The 22,657-nt window shown below is 45.3% G+C and overlaps 1 protein-coding gene across 1 annotated transcript in view; it reads right to left on the minus strand.

Annotated features, from left to right (window-relative positions):
• The window catches only part of LOC142579453 (proton-coupled amino acid transporter 1-like), an 85,355-nt gene extending 79,084 nt beyond the window's left edge, over nucleotides 1–6,271 (minus strand). The window contains exon 1 of the mRNA XM_075689634.1: nucleotides 6,088–6,271. Coding sequence (XP_075545749.1) covers nucleotides 6,088–6,096 — 9 coding nt within the window. The 5' untranslated portion in view covers nucleotides 6,097–6,271. The remainder of the gene's footprint in view (nucleotides 1–6,087) is intronic.
• Nucleotides 6,272–22,657: the final 16,386 nt, after the last annotated feature.

The raw sequence follows: 22,657 nt of genomic DNA on the forward strand, positions 1-22,657 counted from the left end.
AAATCAACGTTTCGTTGCCAGGACAAATGTGTCAGGTACAACAGCCGATCATCAGTGAACGTTATAGTTACAATGGGTTCAAAGCTTAGTGAAGAAATAATTTTACCACCCTGCCTACGAGTTTGCATGTGCTAGCCATAACTTACAATGAGGGAGATGTGGGTGCAGACGTGGGTGTTTAGCACACCGTGCGGTCTTACGATCGAGCATGTCTGCCCCACTTTCGGCTAAATGTCGCAAATACTAACTACTTCAAACTACTGCAAACGGATAACGTCGCCGCTGTGCCCTGCACCGCAATCTACGAGAAGAGACGACCCACTTTTTTTTTGCACTTGCAGGCCGTTTACACCAGAAAGAGCAGCCTCAATTTCCTCACCTGACATTCATCAAAGGTAGTCACCCCATGAGCGACGACACCTACTTGTCCCACGAACTAACGTTGCCTCTGCAGCAAGCGCGACGGAGGCACCTTTAAACTTCCTCAGAGGCACTGATCTCACTGAGATGCTTTAGTTTGTTGGGTGTTGTGGTGTGTGTTTTTTGCAGTTAGTGTGTCTTTCTTGTGTACTGTGCATAATGTTTAATTTTTTCATCATATTCATCTGAAGTAGCATGCTAGGCGTACCTTTAGGCAAACATCTCCAGGATTCCCTAAAGAGTGCGTTTATACATATATTTATATCCCCCTCTCGCTGGTTTGGGATGCTTCCCAAAAAACACAAATCTTCTTGAAATGACTTGAAAGGCGTGCAGATCCATTTTGGCATATTATGCAACGTTCAATAAACATTCATGGCATGAAGTTTTTGAAAATGTTTTCAACACGTTCACCTACGAAGAGCACATTTTGGCATAGTTGTTTATGACAGTGAAAATACTTCTTTGCACATTGTATTTTTAAGTTTCTAAAGCTTTAAAAATATTTAGGAAGGTTAATTTGGTTTATAAACTGTTGTATTGGGGGGGGGGGGGGAGCTTGGTTCTAGAACGGAGTAAAGCCCATACATTCAAATATGCTTAGCGAAATCCCAAACTGCACGAATCTGGCCACATAAATAGGAGGCGCGAACAAAAATAACAAAATAAAACGAGCGACACGTCATTACGGCAGGCAAAGAAAATCTACATTTCTTATGATAAATGTGCCTATAGACGGCAGAGCTCTGTATTCGGTATGTAGAGCTCTGTATTCTCCATGTAGCTATGTGTAGAGACTCCTCATTAGCTGACACTCTTTGTAACATTCATATACATGCCTGAGCAGCACAGATCGACTATAGCTGACATTGCATTGCGAAATATGTAGCACATAAGGGGCACGCCAGAATCAAGACAACAGCGAAATCTTCGTTTTCTTTTTTGTATTGCGTTCCCCGAAGCGCTCGATGTACTCTGCTCCCGCACACCTGCGTAACGTGGGTACCTGGACACAAGGGGCTAGAGATGAACGAAGCGGTCCACGCCGCTGCCTGTGAGCACGTCAGTCGGACTCCCTTCGCCCGTGGTACGCGCTCTTCGACCCGCGGCAGAAGAGCACGTACCCGCCAACTGTTCGGCGATATTACAACACTACAGTATCGAGCGCCGGGTGTACCCTCCACCGCACCCAAAACTCGGCAGAGAAGTAAGCACGATCCTCGGACGCCTACAAAGTTACAGGTACTCTCAAGGAACGATAGTGCACCGCCTCTACCCGACGCTCCACGGCTATCTGTGCCCACCCTGCAACGTACCCGACATCCTGGCACACTTGCTCCTGGAATGCCCGTGGCAGGAAGGCAGCGAAATGGAACCGGAAACAGATGCGAAACGAGCACAACAAGCAAACGAAGACCACCTATTTGAAAGGTGGCAGGCCAAGCTCGCCCTCAGGGACCCCTTGAAGACCACCGACAACTCGTCGCCAGAGCCAACAGGGCAGTCGAAGCCAGAGGGTTCTTGGACTAGGGAGCCTTCCCACCTCAGGGTGATACAGGGCCTTGCTCGGATCACTGTTTCGATAAATAAACGTTTTTCTTTCTCTTTATCTCTCTCTCTCTTTATATATATATATATATATATATATATATATATATATATATATATATATATATATATATATATATATATATATATATATATATATATATATATATATAACGTTCCCTGTGTTCGCTACGCATTACGTTTATATGTCTAAGGTTTAGGCCTAACAAATCAGAGCAGATTTTTTAAAATTTTCTTTTTCTTTTTGCCGTCTTATGGCAGCCAGTACATGCAACGCCAGACTACCCGTGCATAGCATCTCCAGTGATGCTTACCTGCGATGCGCTGCAAAACATGCAGTTGTCAGTTGTCAGTCTATCAATTCAACTGAGCTCTGTGTGTGGTTTCTCGTGCATTAGTGGGCTAGTGGTTAAAGCACCTGACTCGGAGGTCGAGAATTCGAATGCTGCTGTGGTGGATTTTTTTTCTTCAGCCTAGTGGTTTTCTTTAATGATCGTACAAATTGCAATTATCATTAGCTCTGACGTAAATAATTGCAATTAATGACGTCAAATTTACTTGCAAATAGAAATAAAGCCCTAAAAAGTTCTCCATAACATCCATCAAGCAGCTTCCTATATCTCTAATACGTGGCGTTAGCACAGCTACAGGAGGTTTTCCAGACGCGTACACCCAAATAACGTATAAAGTGAGACTTCCTTTAGACCTTTAGCTTATCCTGTACAGAGGTATTTTAGAGTTTCTTTAGCGCTTTTTGTGTTTCATGGGATACAACAATTGGTAAGAGTTACGCACCAAGATTACAGGGTTGCGAGACCCTTGAGCGAATAGACAGAACACCAACCACTCTGTTGGGATAGTCTAGGCACGGAACTAGACTGACGCTGATTTGAGCGAATGCATCCTTGCTGTGGTTCCGCAGCGTGGGCTCTGATGCGCGGATGACCGATACTGCTCGCCCATGAGGAATACAAAAAAGAAATATGAGCAGCTTCATTATTGTTTTTGCACGAAGCAGCATGATTGCTCTAAGTACTGAACAAAATTGGCTTTTGGTTTATTCTTTGTTTTTAGTTTTACTTGGTTTATAATTTCATAAGATCAACCGCGACATCGTGGTAGTCAGCTGAAAGCATCGTACCCACATTCCAGACGAATGAAATGTTGCGTATCATTGTGTTCAGTTAGACTATTGCAAGAAGTGTCGACAGTGGCAGCCAAGCAAGCTGATCGTAATAACCGCGGTCAGACCAATATACCTAATGCGTGATCGAGAACTATTCTATTCAACTATTACATTGAATGTTAATCTAAAGCGAAGACATATCAGAAGTCGGAAAGACTGATTTACCGAGTGATCATTACAGCGATCTGTATCTGCTTGATTTAAGTGTTCTGGATCACGTCGTAGACGGGCGCGAAATTCGGCATTCCTGTTGTTCAACCAATTATAGCGTTCCACGTAAAGATGACTCCGATCAACTCGTCCAGAACGTTCCAAACTGGCACTAAGCCCGTGAGAGACAGTGCGTGAAGAGTTTGTAATTGATTTTATACCGCGTTGTATTTGTTACCTATGCCGCTCCTCTACCGATGTAGACACTGTGCATTGATAACGCTTCTTCGGTGATTCCATGCAATAAGGCGTCGCTCGATAACACGTCTCCATTTAAGTGAGAGTGCCCGGTTTTGCGTCATTTTAGGTTGGAGATCACCGAGGACTGTTATTGAAGCAGAGTATAAGCATTCCGAGTTAAAGGGAGGTGGGGTTCTTCAATATTCTCGCAAAGTCAAGACACTTTCTGTACAGAAGAACCTGATTGGATTGGATTGGAGCCAACTTTATTTGTGCCTGCAGAACAACCTTAGTTTGGCCTAGTTGGTGGGGACGGTGCCTGTAAGATGGAGACAGAGAACATGAACAAAAGTTAACTAAAGACGAATTGGCGCATTTGGCTGCGCACTGCAATGCTTGCCCCTGTAAATTACGTTTCAAGGAGATGAAGATTCTGGGGAGAAGCGAGGACCAGGCTGCACGCGAACTGATGAAGGCATATCATATAAGCAGGAAAGGCCAAGACTGTGTCAGTGATACTTCCATTAGGCTGTTTCAATCGGAGATAGGTTTTTCTTTTTTATAAGTGATTGCCCCGCTAGGCTGATGAGTGGTCTTGTTGCTGCATTATGCGCACGTTATATTTGTCTATATGTCTCTACGCGTTGCCGTGAATAAATCAGTTGAAAGTTACCGCTCGTGTCGTAATCTTGTATTCTCTTCCCTTGTCCTCTTCTTTATTGGAGGTCAATATGATATGCGCTTGCTTTACGCTGAAGTGATTCGTATATGAACAGGCGCCGGCCAATCCGGCGACCAGAAAGAGAGAAAGGGGGGGGGGGGGGTTGAGGAAATGCCATGAAGTTAACTATAGACTTTGTCTAGCTTGCTCACCTACACGTGAGGAGGGGGTAGCGAAAGAGAGAGAAGGCTTGAGTCGAGATCAATCACACGCACTATACAAATTGCAACGTATCCCCAGTCGGCAACTAAAGTCTTTCGCCTTTAGGAACTTGCAGAAACGTCCGTGCAGCTTTCTGGGCTGATGTAACGGGAGGCCAATCGCGCAAGCCCTTTGCGTCGGTTAAAGGGCGATCGTCGAACCTGCACAAGGCATACTGGAGAGTCTGGCGTTGTCAGTCGAAGCGGGAACAGTAGACATATCAGCGAAGGCGGCCGGCCAATGAGAACACGTTACGAAAGAAAACTTTTGTGAATTTGATGCCTGCATTCAAGGCCTAATGTAGGGTGCAGAAGCGTTCAACAATACTGGAGTTATCCATGCAAATTATCCCTGGGTTATCCATGCAATAGACCTTACGAGGCTTAGCACGATGCTAATTCAGGTGAAATCTAGATTTTGGCAAAGTCGGCGGGAAGACCGCAATGTCTCGGCAAAGTAAAGAAGTTCATTAAATCCAGTTTTATTTTATTGTACGAAAGTTGTTAAGCAGGCCAATTATGCGAGCAAAGCTGGCGCTCATGTGTGATTTTTTGAAATATGGAACGACGAGAGGGTCAGTACACGCGGAGTTCCCGGCTGAATCGAGCTCAGCGGACGGACGACGATAAAGTCAACTTCTAGGCCGCGCAGCAATTTGACGGAGGAAGTCCGTGACTCTTTACGCGTTTCCGCAGATTGATAGGTTCACGATGCGTAAGATATAGCTTGCGGAAACCGACAGAGAAATGATGCGAAAATGGCGAGCGGCTTCCGTAGGCTTCTGTCTGTTTCGTCAGCATTTTTGTATTGCAACGAGAAAAGGCAATGCCGGGCAACGAGATCAATTCAGCAGCGAAGACTGTTTGAGTAGTTGTCTTTTTTTTTTCGTTTGGTTTTTCTGGCAACCAATATTCGAAGAAAACATGCGATTTCTTTACATCGTAGTACCACAAAGGTGATGTCCAATAGTCAACGATATTTGCGAACTTCATGCATCCTGCAAAGCAACTTTCTCTCGACGCCTTCGATAGTCTTGTAATCTCCTCAGACTGCCTTTCGGTTCTTTTCCGAGGTTAATAACGCTCCAGAGGCTTGGCGCGGGTTTGCAGCCCCAAGATGCTCACCGCTGACTGAACACGACCGTCGGCCCGCAACACGTGTAAGCGTTTTTGGCCACTGGCAACCAGCGGCGATGTATAGTTTCGAGCTCACTACCATGGCCGGCTGACGAAAGTGTGCTTTTTGTCAAGTGGCCGTGGCACTACCTTCCACAGCCAAGACTGGTGCTCAACCACGAGACCAGGGCCGAGGCCTTCAGCTATTATCAAAACTGCTTCCTAAATAGCTGATACTATTCGCTTTTACACTTCCGACGATATTGACGCTCGACTCCGCATTATCTCAACGTCTGTTCTCCCTGCCTGTCATATGCCTTCAATACGTATTGCTACTCTGCGATTGGATTCACTCCATCATCGCTGCCTTGCGAGACTATACATGATTCTGAATCGTGCAGGTCCGCAAATTATCTCACGGGTACAATCGCTTCAACGCCAGTCATCGAATGCAGGGGGCTCAGATTCAATTCCGTAGGGCTTACCATTGCCATGGCGACGCTTTCGAAGGTAATCACGGAAGCGAGCTTCTCCTCACAAGGCGTCTTAAAGCAGGGAAGACAGCTTTGAGACACGACCTTTCGTGATTCACGCGCGTCCGGACACTGGCGAAACCACGTCGCGGTGCGACACACCTGTGTGATAGTCTAGCGCCCGTAAACGTTCTGGCTGAATGCATGAATTAGTGGATGACGCTTATTTACTGCTGCGTAGAGCCCCGTGCGTGAACGGGAGATAAAAAGAAAGGACAGACGTAATCCTAACTGCGTCGCCGCCCTATCAGTGCCATTATCTCTAGTCTGCGATGTGAAAGAACGGGAAAGTGACGAACGAAGGTCGACAGATATCGAGAATGGGTAAGGTAACGTAGGTGAAATGAAATGATAATGGCAAAAAAGGGACGTTGCAAAAATTTGATACAGTTGACTGGTCGCTGTGCCTTTCGCCGCTCTACTTGGTCTCACTAATACTGTATTTTACCATTCTGATGCTCGCATGGGATGTCTATTTGTTTCTCTGTTGAACGTAATCAGATGTGTTCTGTCGATTATCAGCGACTATGATCTATCATACTAACATCTTTAGGTAACAAATAACATTCATGCTGACTGACTCTTCATGCTCCAGTAATAATAATAATACACCAATAATAAATTTAAGGTGCAACCCGACTGCTCAGAAATAGGAATTTATCTGCTCTAAAATAAAATTTTAAGTGCTCCATAAATTGCTCCATAATTACCTAAGCAAGGCTCCGCCATATTTTCCCCCTTCGTTCTCGTATAAGCGCTGTTGCAATGTCGATAACTATCCGCTTTTTCTTTATTTCTTTTTTAATCTGAAGGTTCACCTACAGTACACTACACCTCCAGGCTTGGAGGGCAACTGACACCGGCAAAAAATGCCGAGAGCCAGTGGGCCTATACTGATCTAGGTACAACCAAATTGCGAAGGCCCACCAAGCTTTAACAAAAGACACTCCCTCACCAGAACAGGAATTGACCTCTTTGGTGCAGTATTCGGCCGCTACCTTCCTCATGATTCCCTCATTAAACCAATGACCCTCAGTCCCCAGCAGCTGCGGAGCACCTGACCAAGCCGGCGGTCAGACCTGTAACGCAGCAGAGGGTGCTGAGAATCCTTGGACTCGGACAGGCCGCCACTGGAAACTGACCCTGGCAACCTATGGCACATGGACCCTCTCGAGTGAAGCTAGCTTAGCAGGACTCTTTGAGGAACAATCAGACATTGTTTGGGATATTATCGGCCTTAGTGAGATTAGAACTGGTGAGACTTACACGCTGCTGAATGAAGGTCATGACATCTGCTATAGAGGTCTCCCTGATAAGAAGCAATACGAGGTAGGATTCCTAATCCATAAGGATATAGCGGGCAACATTGACGAATTCTACAGCATTAACGAGAGGGTAGCAGTAGTCGTAATCAAACTTAATAAGAGATCTGGATTAAATGTAGTACAAGCCTAGGCTCCAACATCCAGCCATGATGATGCTGAAGTAGATCAGTTTTATGAACATATTGAATTAGCGATGAGAAAAGTGCAAACTCAGTATACTGTGTAATGGGTGACTTCAGTGCAAAAGTGAGAAAAAAGCACACTGGTGAACAAGCAAGTGGCAACTGGGGCCTCGATTCTAGGAAGGCTAGAAGAGAGATGCTGGCAGAATTCGCGGAAAATAATAAGGTGCGAATAATGAACTGTTTCTTCAGGAAGCGTAGCAACAGAAAGTGGGCCTGGGAAAGCCCTAATGGTGAAGCAAGAAATGAAATTGATTTCATACTTTCTGTTGATTCCAGCATAGTGCAGGATGTGGAAGTGTTAGAGAGGGTAAAGTGCTTTAATCATAGGTTAGGGAGGGCTAGGATTCACCTCAATTTGAAGAGAGAAAGAGTAAAATTGGCCAAGAAAAAGCAGGCTAACCTAGACGCAGTAAGGGTAAAAGCAGGCCAATTTAGGCTGGCGCTTGCGAACAAGTATTCAGCCTGAGAACAGAGGGATGAAGATGACATAGAGGTAATAAACGAAACCGTAACTGGACAGGCTTCAGAAGCAGCAATTGAAGTAGGAGGTAAGGCACCAAGACAATCAGTAGGTAAGCTCTCCCAAGTAAGGAAGGACCTCATAAAAAAACGACAAAGAATGAAAGTGTCCAACTCAAGAGATCAGATAGAATTTCCGGAACTGTCAAAACTGATCAACAAGGAAAAAGTAAGGGATATTTGAAAATATAACATGAGAAAGACTGAGGAAGCAGTAAAAAATGAAAGCAGCATGACATCAGTGAGAAGAAAATTTGCCATAGGACAAGCCCATATGTATGCACTGAAAGATGAGCAGGGTAATATCATCAGCAAATTCGAAGATATAGTAAAAGCAGCGGAAGAATTCTATACTGACCTGCGCACTACCCAGAGCAGCCACGATACCTCCTTTCGAAGTAGCAATGAACAGGCTACAGAGGCTCCTTCTGTAACTACCGATCAAGTTAGAAGGGCATTGCAAGGCATGAAACGAGGAAAGGCGGCAGGAGAACATGGAATAGCAGTCGATTTAATCAAAGCTGGAGGAGACGTCATGCTTGAAAAGCTTGCGGCCCTTTATACGAAATTTCTCACGATTTCAAGGGTCCCAGAAAACTGTAACAATGCCAACATTATACTAATCCACAAAAAAGGGAGACGTTAAAGAATAAAAAAAAATTTAGACCCATTAGCTTACTTCCAGTATTGTATAAAATATTCACCAATTTGTAATAAAATAAGGGCAACACTTGACTTCAGTCAACCAAAGGAACAGGCTGGCTTTAGGAAGGGATATTCTAAAATGGTTCACATCCATGTAATCAACCAGGTAATCGAGAAATCCGCAGATTACAAGCAGCCTCTCCACATGGCTTTCATAGATTACGAAAAGGCATTTGATTCAGTAGAGATATCAGCAGTCATAGAGGCATTATGTAATCAAGGAGTGCAAGAGGTTTACGTAAATATCTTGGAAAATATCTACAAAGATACCACAGTTACCTTGATTTTCCACAAGAAAAGTAGAAAGATACCTATAAAGAAAGTGGTCAGGCAAGGGGACACAATCTCTCCAATGCTATTCACTGCACGCTTGGAAGAAGTATTCAAGCTATTAAACTGGGAAGGCTTAGGAGTGAAGGTAAACGGCAAATACCTCAGCAACCTTCAGTTTGCACATGACACTGTCTTGTTCAGCAACCCTGGGGACGAGTTACAACAAATGATGGAGGACCTTAACGGAGAGAGCGTAACAGAAGAGTTGAAGATTAATATACAGAAGACAAAGATAATGATCAATAGCCTGGCAAGAAAACAAGAGTTCAGGATCGCCAGTCAGCCTCTGAGTATCTGAAGGAGTACGTTTACTTAGGTAAATTACTCACAGGGGACCCTAATCACGAGAAGGAAATTTACAGAAGAATAAAAATAGTTCGGAGTGCATACGGCAGACATTGTCAGATCCTGACTGGAAGCTTGCCACTATCATTGAAAAGAAACGCTTACAATCAATGCATTCTACCAGTGTTAAAATATGGGACAGAAATTTAGAGATTGGCAAAGAAACTCGAGAAGAAGTTAAGGACCGCGCAAAGAGCGATGGAACGAAGAATGATATGCAAAAAGTTAACGAACAGGAAGAGGGCGGCTTGGGTCAGAGAGCAAACGGGGATAGCCGATATTCTCATTGAAATTGAGCTTAAAAAATGTAGCTGGGCAGGCCAAGTAATGCGTAGGTTAGATAAACAGTGGTCCATTAGGGTTACAGAATGGGTGCCAAGAGAAGGGAAGCGCAGTCGAGGACGACAGAAGACTAGGTGGGAAATCGCAGGGAGAGGCCTTCGTCCTGCAGTGGATGTCGCAGAAACGAGAAGAGACAGCTGCGTTCGATGCGAACGAAATCAAGATTCTTCTTTTTCTTTATTGCTTTTCATTAGCGCGCGCGCCTCTGGAGCCCGCCGTCTTCTTTCTATTCTTGTCCGCTCCCATGAGTTTCAACAGCTTCCGGCCGCGAAAAGCTTTCTTCTCATCATTGGAAGCAGCCTTCAAGTGTGTAAAGATGTTGTACTGGTCTCCGAACGAGTCTTCTTTTCGTTTTAAGGAGACAGAAACACGGCTTCGAGTTGACTCCAGAATATACTTCAATGACCTTAGCCAGGTTCCAGAAGGATCTAGGAGTGCGTGCACCGATCAAAACGATATGTCCTTGGTTCACCCTCATTATTTGCTTTCTTGCATTACACTGCTCTCTCAGTTCTTTCAGATATTCCCTGTTCCATCTTTTCCAGCAATCTTTCGTGATTTCTTGCTTATTTCTCCACATTTCTTCTATGCTGACCTTTTTTTTTTACCTTCGGTTATGTCTTTAATCCCATGCTTTCCACCTATTATATCAGCCGGCAGGTAGAGGTAGAGGCTTATCCGGTTCACTGTGTACATAGGTCGACGGTATGTTATTAAGGATAGCTTCAACGTTAGTTGTTATTGTTTGCATCTCTTCTCTTGACACCAGTCTTTTTCGAATAACATTCCTCATTGCTGGTTTCATGCTTCGTACCACCCTTTCATAAAAGCCTCCTCACGAAGGTGCTTGTTCTGCGATGTATTTCCATTTTGTTTGATCTTGATCTCCTTGGCTTGCTCTTTTGGATACTTCTTCCTGTAGTTCTTTAATCATACGATTGATGTCTCTGTTGGCCTTCTTGAACGTCCTTGCATTCTTACTGTAAATGGTGCAACTTAACCCTCGTCTCGCTGTAAATCTTCGGAATGCATGATAGAATGCATCTGAGGAATCGAAATTTGACATTCGACACTTCCCTGAACGCACATAACCGGTGGATGTGGACTTTCGAGATCCCAAGGGCCTCCTGGTGCTTCGAGACTTTTTATTCTCGCCTACCAACCTGTGACGGGCAGAATTTGCTGACGATCTCGAGTTTGTCTCGGCTGTAGATAGCCTAGATGAGGCCGTTCTCTTACGCATTGCATTTATCTTAGGGGACGTGCGTGGCTTGTTTTTAACTAAATCGTCCATTACTTGAAAGCAGTCGTGGACCATTCTCGCTACAGTTTCAGCTTCTTGTACCTCGGTGTACCTAGTCTGTGCCGAGCATACTTCGGTTTTAATTACTTCATCCATGACTTAGAAATAGTCCTCGACTATTTCAACTACGGTTTGGGGCCCTGGTGATTCGGTGTACTTAGATGGCGCGGGCGTGCTGGACGTGTCCTCGTACATGGTGTCCACTTCGCCAAATGACAGAGTGTTCGTCGCCGACGCCTCCTGTCGCATGACGTCATCCTGATGGGAGTCGTCAGCATCGATACCGATCGCAGTCGCAAGGAGATTCAAGACTTCGCTTTTCGGTTGTTCTGTTAAAGGTTGCTGGATTACTTGAGTAATGTTTGATGGTGCTGGATTGATGATCAATGTGACGTTGGGTACCGCGGCTTCCTCCGTACCCTCAATTGCATGAATGGTGGGCTCTTCTACAATGGTGACAATGGGTGGAGCTGTCGTGAGACCCCTATGATGTCCTTGGAAGCTCTCTTGGCCGAATGAACCATCCTCGTTTCCACCTAGGTAGTCTCCCACGTTTTCTTTCCATGGAAGTCTGACAGAATATCGCTTTTCTTCAAATTTAAAGTGCCTCTTGAAGTGCTGAATCAGTTCCTCTTGTCTCTTAGTTTCTTTCTCGGGGAATTTTATGCCTAGAGGTTCAATAACCCAGGTTCGAATCCTGGTCACGGCACCATGTCGCAGAAACGGGACGAGACAGCTGCGTTCGATGCGAACGAAATCAAGATTCTTCTTTTTCTTTATTGCTTTTCATTAGCGCGCGCGCCTCTAGAGCCCGCCGTTTTCTTTCTCTTCTTGTCCGCTCCCATGAGTTTCAACAGTGGACATGGAATAGTATGATGATGGTGATGATGATGGTGATTATGATGATATATTGTCATTGGTACAGATAAAGATAAATGAAAATGCATTTGCTATTTACAAGCTATCATAGACACAGCCAGTATGGCGGATAATCTAGCCTAGCGACACTCCGTCGTCTTCGTCCCATTGATGATCGCGTCCTTGTCGGTCGTTCCGCTCGTACCACCCTGACATTACTTCCGGCGGCAAAAGCACCTACCCAGTGCTTGCCATAAGGTAGCTGAATGGTATGGCATGGGGCGAGCAATGTGGGCGATGTCGGATGAAAAGGACGATGTGGAAGCATCGAGTGTGACTATTTCGTACGTTGCATCGCTCACATGCCGGACGACGCGGTATGGGCCGGAGTATCGGGAAAGCAGCTTTTTCTGATATGCCTATTCGCAGTGAAAGATCCCATAGAAGAACGAGGTCGCCCGCACTGGAAGTCGAAGTCCGATGGCTGTTGTTGTGAAGGGATCTCTGCCTTGTCTGCGACACAGAGAGGCAAAGGCGGGAAACCTGGAGTGGCTTTGCCACTGTTGCAATGGCGTCCTGTGCGTACTCGGACGGAGACTCGACAGATGGTAAAAAGAGCTTGTCGAAAGGCAATAGTTCACGTCCAAAGAGGAGGTACAAGGTGGAGTAGCGAGCGGCGTCATGAAGTGAGGAGAAGTAGGCAAGCGTTACGATTGATTAACAGAAACTTTTTTTTTCGACATGACAAGTCTATGCGTCGAATGGGAGGGCAGCTTGGTCCGGCCGCCCTCTGGTTTCCTCCAATGCCAGCGCCCGACCGACGATCCATTGCATCCGGTCAGGGTCATCGCTGAGAAGGATGGCCTCCCATTGCTCGAACGTGGGGTTGGAGATAGGGTCCACCCCGGAGTTAAACTGGCAAGCCCATGTTCCGTGATATTAGTCCGCGATCTCTCTGCAGTGAAGGAAAGAACGGCGGTGTGAGACACTGCCTTTCCTTTCGTGACGTATGAATTACAGAGCGCGAAGCCAACGTGACAAAAGGTAAGACAATGTCGGAATCACATTAACGTGAGGAAACATACATCGAAAGTATACCGGTGGTTGTTCGATCCAGGCGCTCAGTAAGACCGTTCGTTTGGAGGTGGTATGTTGTAAGCCTGAGTTTCCCTCATGAAAGCCCCTCGTGAAAGCCAGCGCTTTGAGATCCTCGGCGCGTTAGGGGCGCCGCATAGCAAAATTTTACTTATATTACGTTAGCTGGCGTCAGCTGGAATGATCTTCTAGCTGACACTGAAGATGGAAGTTATAGGAGGCGTTGTTCGCTGAAATTCGCTGCGCGTCTCTCATCGTGCTGTAGCGCGTTTCTTCAAAATCAAACACGTCGATTGTGTCTCGTTATTCTCCAGATTTTAATTCCGAATATAAGTTCCGCTTCCTCTACAAGGTCCACCGTGGTGACTGAGGGACGCGTTCGTCACTGAAAACTGCAGTGCGTCTCTTATCGTATGTCCATGCTGACAAATAAATTCCTCAAATAAACATTGCCACAAATAAATGTTTTCGTCTTCTTATCGTAATGCGCCATTTTGCCTTGCTGGCTCGTGAAGGCTTCGCGCACATCGATTGGCACAGTATTCGCGCTTTCCAGATATGCTAGCGCCGCCGTGCGGATTTTTCCGGAATCCGGGAGGGGGTGATGGATTTCCCGCTCACGTCGTCTCTGCAGCTCTGTTGGCGTTTTGGTACTCTTCGATTTAGAAAAAAAAAGAAAACTGTCGACGAGCTTAGAGCAACCTCATGTGCAATGTGCCACAATGCACGCATCGTGCAGTATTGGGAAAAGTAAGCCTACACCCCTTTTCAAAAAAAAAAAAGAAGAAGAAGAACCAGAGGAAGTCGTGGGCGATCAAGCTCCGCATCGGGAAGCAAATGAGCGAAGAAATGGTCGTATGTAGCGAGCATTTCAACAAATACGACTTCTTTTGGGGGCACTTTGGTGAGTGTAACTGACTGTTGCTCAATGGTTTCATTTTATTTTTGTGGCGAGCCCTTACGAAAGCGGCTGAGGAGAAACGCTGTGCCCTCGCAAAAGATCCCGCTGCGGTCCCACGAAGCAAGAGTGAGACTTAGGGTTGGCCGAAGAACGCCTTCTACAGATTCCCAAAGTAAATTTAAGTACGAAAGTGTCACCGTTTATTACGTTTTCTGCCTGCACTCGCGCTGTTTCAGCAAATACTCTGCGACTGGGCCTGACGCTGCGTCGCGAGCATTGCAAACTAGAGAACCTATTCCGCAACTGCTCTTGGTCGTTTTGTGTGAGAATGAAACTGGCGGTCTATGCACAAGGCACTCGAAGATTTTTTTTTTTCCGTACTGAAAGGTTGTACCGATCGGAGGTCGAGTGCACGCGTTTCTGGTTTTGTATTTTTGTTTGGTCGTAAAGCATCTCTTCTATAACAATGTTGCAGGAAATAAGGGCCAGGACTACGTACATAAAGCGGTCACTAATGAACACTGCGCATGCGAGCTTCCCTACAGCACGCAAAAACGCTAATCGTGCTGGAAACGGGGCGCGTTGGCACATCTCATCGTCTCGCTCATATCTTGTAAATCGGCACTACTGAAATGTTATCTGGCATCATTAACAAGCATTCCGAAACTAAGCCGGTGCATGGAGCCAATTTTCTCGTCCTGGAACAAAACGTTTGTTTTATGCAGCGGCATGAGGGGTACTGCGCTTTGTTTACATCCGAGCGCTACCGACTAACTGCTTGGTGTCAATTCTTGCACACCGCGTATAGATTACGAAACGTAAGGAGAAATAGTGATCTTTACGGTGCCGGTTACAGTGCAGACTTGAACATTTACAGTATGCGGCGGGCCTCTTACTGCGCTTGTCTGCAGGCAGAGTGACTCGACCTGGACAGCCGCGCTTGTCATCTCTCGTGTTTCATACCATATCATATGACCAACGTTAAACGTAGCCTCTCCTTCTACAACACATCTCTGCGTTTCCTTAACAATGTCAAGGATCGCGCTAGCGATACCAGAGTCCCGTAAGCCGCCTGCTTCTGTAGATACGCACGCTTTCGTATCGCCTCCATCACCTATATCCCCGCCATATTGAAACATTCTCCGCGCCACCTATATGCACTGGAAAGTGTGAATCGTGGGCTCTGCATAACATTTTTTTACAGCGAAGCTGTATATGGCTAGCCGATTCGTCCGTCCGTCTGTCGGTCGCCTGTATGCTGGAAACTCCTCCGTCGCCAACCCATGCGCATGCGCGAGAAAAGTGAGATAGGCGCGTGATTAGCCAACAAAAGCTGCATAGCACAAGGCCTGTTTACCCCGATCCATGACGTCGCGCTACCTGTCCCGAAATTTCTATTGAAAAGGCTGGCGTGATGAAAGCGGTGACGTCAAAATCACTGTTGCCTACTCGGGTGCACCCCATTAGATTATATGGCAGTCGGGCCAGGTAACATGACGTCATGGATTGGAGTGCAAAGGCCTTGTGCTATATAGGTGGTGGTGGATTAGCTGCGCCAGTAGCGACGTGTTACTTTCCGTCGCAGCCGAGCTCGCACGCACCATTTTCTCTCCGGCTCCGAAATGGATAGGCCACGCGTCGTACGTACTCCTGAGGAGCAGGCAGCTTTCGATCAGCAACGCCGCGAGCAGAGCCGGGAACGAGCTCGTCTACGCCGTGCCGATCCTGCGGCCCGGGCACAAGAACAGGCTCGTGCAGCCGAGCGCAAGCAGCAAATGTGTATCAAGGATCCGGCAGCCTACCAAGCCGTCGTTTAATGAGCTGTCGGGATTAATCCAGTGATAAGCACCGGGGCTCCGCGTTTCAGCTTCGCTGGTTAACCATCTGTACGGAATGCTTGGGCGGTGTTTTTTTCCTCGACACAACACAACGCCTGCAGGTGGGGCTCCGTGCAAGGCCACCGCGCGCGCACGCACGGAAAGCTGTAGCTTCCGTGCGACAAAGCAACAGCGGCTGAATGCCGACCCGGTGAAGCGCGCACGTGCAAGGTGGAATTCCAGCGAACGCAAGCGCTCAGGCGGTGACCTCGGCGCAGCTGCTGGGAATGGTCTCGATAGATATCAAAAAACGAAGATCCAGGCCAATTTTACGAAAGGTAGTCCCAGAGATTCCTCTACTCAATATATATTGAAGTGGCGGCATAACAGAAAGAAGCGATCTATTGTTTCTTCCTCTTTACAGAAAATGCCTGTATTGGCGATATCCTATAAGAATACAGTACAAGCTCCACCCACACAAGGTGTGCCTCCCCTTCTCCCCTGAAAGAGAGTCCAGCCAGCTAGCTAGAGTCAGCTCACAGCTTGATGACTTTGCTCTGGCAATCTAAGTGCTATTAAGCCAATTGGAAAATATAAACTAATTGTTTCAAGCTAAAATATAACCTTTGGCTGAGCGCTGATGTCAGCGTTACCCATAATATTTGCCCTAACTTACAGGTGCAAACACCAGTGACACAATAACCAGTCGGAGAAGACAGTTGTTGTTAACACTTAAAAACCTCTTGACATCGAGGAAATAAGCTAATCTAATTGGCTTTGCGCATTTATACTAACGATAATGTTTTTTTCATGTGAACTTTTATAGCGTTATTGAAGTAAAAGTGACAAACCAATGTCAAGCAGACACCATTTACTGTTTTGCTTATATCAAGTACGATGTATTACTTGTGAGATACGCTATACATTTCACTCAATGTTCGTAGCACAGTTGGACGTGTGCCTGCGGGTGAATAAATTTTTCTTGCAATCTATGCATATTGTGTTTGAGTTGGGTAACGCACACATAATATTTTTTTTATTCTTAGGTTGACACTAACCTCCTTGCTTGTCACCGACTATAGGGAGGTATTCACCGAACCAGACACGTGTAGGTCAAAATTCAGAAAAGAAATTCTACAGCATAATTCCGTGAGGGATATTGCAAGCCTGCGTGCACTGAAACAATCACTGCGCGAGAGATATAAGAGGTGGAACAATTAAAACAGGGGTAGCGAACGCTCGTGCAACTGTAGGCGTACGGAATCTAAACGCAGTGAGCTACGACGACAATGGCCCTGCTATAGCTGCCTGCTTGACTTTCATCCTCTCTCTATCTACTCCTTTCCCCAATGTACTCTCCTCCTTCTCCTACGTTGTCTATGTGAATCTTTCCGCTTAGCGCGACTGAAATATGAACACCATCAATGTTTCCTTTCTCGCGCACACATGCGGGCTCTGTTGAAACGATTGCTATAGGTTTCACGACGCACTTACACTAGATTCTCTGCTCACGAAAAAGCCCCTATATCACTGGATGTGCTGCTATCATCCCTGTGCATGCAGCGCCTTTACAAATGCACCAACTCTCCTCATTGTAATGTCATTGACATGAAAGAGAAGAAATATGGAATGTTGCTGTGTAGCGGGTGAGACGTTGTCAGTCGAACCCACGCACCGACCTCCTATTCGAATTTTACATTAAATTCTGGAGCTTTACGTGCCAAAACCAAGATGTGATTCTGAGGCACGCCGTAGTGGGGGACTCGGGATTAATTTGACCACCTGGGGTTCTTTAACGTGCACCTAATGCGTAGTACACGGGCGCTCTTTGTCTGTCTTTTTCTTTTTTCATTTAGCCCCTATCGAAATGCGGCCGACGCGGCCGGGATTCCATCCCTCGCCCTCGCGCTTAGCGGCGCTACGCCAAAGCCTCTTCGCCATTCGCCACCAAGGCGGATTATTAGAATTCCATGGTTTCCCAGACAAATTCGTTGCGTTTTTTTTTTCCTTTTTTTTTCTTTCTTCCTTCTCTCTTTTTGAAGCAGGTGGCATGACGGCCTACGTTACGCTCGGCCGACATCACGTCACCGCGTATCCCCGCCGAGAGCCTCTCGTACAGTTGCCACTGAAAAAAAAAAAAAAGAGAGTGAAGAAACAATCGGACAGCGCGAGCTAACCATGGCGTGCCACAGACTGCATCGCGCGTGTTTGACAGACGTGTCTGGTAAAATCATTCACAATACGAAAAAGGCATTACTTCACGCGAGTGTGGAAGTAGCGGTTGCAATGGAATGTTTGTCGGGCTGGTATGTCGGCCGCCTCAGTCATCTCCCTCCGCTCCTCCTCTAGAGTGTAAGCCGTCGGAATTGCTCGCCTCTTTGTTCCGCTATATACGTGACGACACCTGCACCGTTTATACTTTTGTTTCTCTTTTATTTTCCTTCTTTCCCCGCGCTAAGTTAGCCAATAGAAACAGATAGCGCACCGTTCAGCGCACAGCAGATAACGCAGCGACATGTGACAGGCACGGGGGGGGGGGGGGGGGGGTGCACGGCGAAAACCACCGGCCCCGCATAGTTGCTGCGCCCAGACTATCGAGACAAGGCTAAATGTAATCGGGCGATAATGTTGTCACGACTCTGCTCATCTCGACGTGTCGTGCTGTTTGCTCTCAAGGGAGATAAGCGGACATGTGGACACGCGTACAGTGTGTCCGCTCGCTCTGCTTGTCCGGCGTTGAATTCTGACGGGTTAACGTGGATGACAAACAATGGAAAACTGTGCGCGGGAGATTAGAGCGCGTGGAGGGTTCGCGGTGGCCCAGGTCGCGTTATGGCTCGGATGCTTTGAATGTATGTCACAAATGAAAAACTAAAAAGAAAAAGCCAGCATACCTCGCTTGTCACTGTAGCTGCAAAATTGGCTAGCCGAGAAGACGCTGGAATTCCGGTTGCAGGACACCTCTCATGACCGATTAGGGCCACTCGACACGAATTATCGGCTTGACATGCGCATGCGTTAAACAGATACACATTCACGAAGTTTGTGGAAGCATGCGTATCGAGTAATGCAGTCTTTGACAAGCAGCGCAGAGGCGGTGTTCACTCCTCTGGCACTGACTTCGAATTCCTCTTCAAGGAAGCACTGTTGTTGGAGGGAATTCAAAATACATAAAGCGGACTTTGATTGATTGATTATTTATTTATTAATTGCAGTGCTAACAACTAAAATAATAGAACCCGCAAGCATACTTGATTGCTAATTATCGTCCCATATCAATAACTTCCACATGTTGCAAACTTGCTGAGCATATCATAGCTAACTACATAACTACATTTCTAAACGATAACAAGGAACTTACCCCCCATCAGCACGGGTTTCGAAAAGGCTTTTCCACTGTCACTCAGCTAACTTCTGTCATTCATACTTTTGCAAGTGTACTAAATAGCGCTGGTCAAATGGATGATATTTTTTTAGACTTCAGCAAAGCCTTTGATGTTATTTCTCATGCCAAACTAATTTACAAACTTGAACTTATTGGTCTTCCTAATTTCATAATTCGTTGGATTTCCTCATACCTTTCTCACCGCACACAATTTGTTTGTATTGATGATTGCTATTCAAACCACCTGCCGGTCACTTCAGGCGTCCCACAGGGAAGCGTCCTCGGACCTCTCCTCTTTTTGATATATATCAATGACATTACTAACGTTATAACTACCCCTGTTCAAATTAGATTATTTGCAGATGACTGCGTTTTATTTCACCAAATTACTTGCCAAGATGATCAAGTTTTACTAAACTCCAATCTTCAGAACATACATACATGGTGTAATAAATGGGACATGAAGCTAAATTTAGAGAAAACAGTATACATGACGATAACTAACAAAAAGGCTTCCTTCTCATTTCCTTACAATATTTCATCTCACCTTTTATTTATTTATTTATTTATTTATTTCGGATACTTTCCTGGCCCGAAGGCATTACAGAAAGGAGTGGTAAGTGAGAGAAAAAAAAAGTACATAATTATACAATAATAAGTATTACAAAACGGCAGAAAATACAGCAGTCTTGAAATTGCCAACGTCAGAAATGGCAGCGATGGAGGGAGGAAGGTTGTTCCAGTCGGCGCTGGTTTTAGGAATAAAAGAACCATGACACATCTTTGTTCTAAAGTATGGAACACCAGCTTTAAACATGTGATCGAAACGGGATGAAATGTATGAAGGTCGGGTAATAAGATGATCCTTTAATAGTGGGTTGTGGTGATACAGCCTGTGGAAAAGACACAGTCTAAAACATTTACGGCGCAATGAAAGCTCCGGTAATGTAAGTGTGATTTTCATGGAAGTAATGCTGGCGTAACGGGAATAGTTAGATAAGATGAAACGTGCTGCGCGATTCTGGATGGATTCTAGAGTGTTTATCAGTGTGATTTGATGGGGATCCCATACGGTGGATGCATATTCTAGCTTTGGTCGCACTAATGTTTTGTAGAGGGTAAGCTTTATCGGCATAGACGCAGCAGAGAAATTTCGACGCAAGTATCCAAGAAACCGGTTAGCGTTATTAGTGACGTGTTTGATGTGCGTATGCCATGATAAGTTACGTGAAATATGGACACCTAGGTATTTGTACGAGTTGACGGATTCAAGAGAAGTATCGTGAAGTAAGTAAACACGCGTATTGTCAGTGTTAGTGCGGCTTGATACATGCATTGTTTTACATTTATTAACGTTTAGTCGCATGAGCCATTTATCGCACCAGTTGGATATGCTTCTAAGATCGTCTTGAAGCTTATCAGAATCAGTGGGGTTAGTTATTTTGCGATAAATGACGCAGTCATCTGCGAAAAGCCTGATAGATGAATGGGAAATGCATTTAGGAAGGTCGTTTATGTAAATCAGGAAAAGCAGGGGTCCCAGTACCGATCCCTGTGGTACACCCGATGTTACGGAAGTGCGAGAGGATGAACATTCATTAGCTGAAACGTACTGAGTTCGATTAGACAGAAAGCTTTTAATCCAGTTTAGTACATTAGGGTCAATGTTAAGCATGCTAAGTTTAAGAATGAGAAGATCATGTGAAACAGTGTCGAAAGCTTTTGCAAAGTCCAAAAACACGCAGTCTACATCGAAGCCCATATCAGTATGGGTAAATAGGTCATTAGTAAAACATATGAGTTGCGTTTCACATGAAAATGTTTTCCTGAAACCGTGTTGTTCAGTCGAAAAGAAGAAATTAGACTCAAGGAAATCAATAAGATGAGAATGTATAATATGCTCCAATATTTTGCATGGTATACTTGTCAGTGATATAGGACGATAGTTATCGGGGGAATGAGTGTTACCTGATTTAGGGACCGGAACAACCTTGCCAACCTTCCAATCACTTGGAAGAACTGAGGAACCTAGAGACTGGGAAAAGAGCATCGAAAGCATAATGGAAGAATATGGTTCAGTAATTTTAAGCATTTTACAGTTAATTGAGTCTTCACCTGATGAAGAAGATATTTTCAGGTTTTCAATCAACTTTTGTATGCCGACCCAATCTATATAAATGGAGTTCATTGGTAAATAGGAGCATTTAGTTACCGACGGTAGAATGGCAGGAGCACATTTGTGAAAGACGGAAGCAAATACATCGTTCAAAACGGAACAGCACTGGTTCGGAGGGATCGCGACATTGTCAGAACGCGCTAGTTGGATTGTTTTGCTTTCTTTGCCACCAACAATATTCCAGAATTTACGTGGATTAGACTGTAAAAGTGATGGGAGGGTGTTATCGAAAAAAATATTTTTTTGCATTTGTAATAGCAATAGTATATTCTGCGTGAATGCAATGATATGCTGCCCAGCGTTCGGGAAGGTTAGTTGCTTTGGCGCGACGAAAAATACGTTTCGTTTTGTTGCGCAGACGGCGCAGAATTCCAGTAAACCATGGCGAGGAAGGACTGGAAACAATCTTTCTTGTAGGCACATAGCGATCCATTAGTGTTAGCAGTTTGTTCTTGTACAATGACCAGTTCTCTTCAACGGTACGTTCAAAAAAGTTGACTGTGTAGTCAGTAATGAATGATTCTAGTTCATTTAAAATGGATTTGGTATCGGCGGCATTGTAATCACATATAGTTTTAACGGTTTTCTTCGAGCGAGCTTTCTTCTTAAGTGTTAAGTGGAGAAGCGAGTGGTCACTTATTCCTTTAAGGTATGTTGGAGAAGAAACCAAATCTGGAGCTGTTGTAAAAAAGAGGTCTAAAGTATTAGACGAAGTGCTGGTAGTGCGTGTGGGTTCATGAATCAGCTGAGTTAGATTAAAATCAGCGCAGATGTCTAAAAAATGGGTGCACTCGGAGGATGACTGCTTAAGGGAGGGAACACCGTTTTGCCACACTATGTATACTTGTACTCGCTGACTTCTGACCGAAGTCAGCGAGTACAAGTATCTAGGAGTTACAATAACGAAAAACCTTAGCTGGAATAAAAATGTATCAAACGTATGCTCCTCAGCCTTTCGTAAACTCTGCTTTCTTAGACATAAACTAAAACTTGCCCCACCTGAACTTAAAAAATTAACCTACTTTTCAATAATAAGGCCATCACTAGAATATGCGTGCACCGTCTCGGATCCCTGCACTAAACGTAACATCGAGGCCCTTGAAATGATTCAACGCAAAGCCGTCCGTTTTATTTTTTCAAAGTATCGCGTAACTGACTCACCAACGACCCTCATGCGAACTCACGGTATTGAAACATTACAGCTGCGCCGGAAAATTCAAAGACTGAAACTAC

The sequence above is a fragment of the Dermacentor variabilis genome, chromosome 4 (genome assembly GCF_050947875.1).
Source record: "Dermacentor variabilis isolate Ectoservices chromosome 4, ASM5094787v1, whole genome shotgun sequence".
NCBI lineage: Eukaryota > Metazoa > Arthropoda > Arachnida > Ixodida > Ixodidae > Dermacentor > Dermacentor variabilis.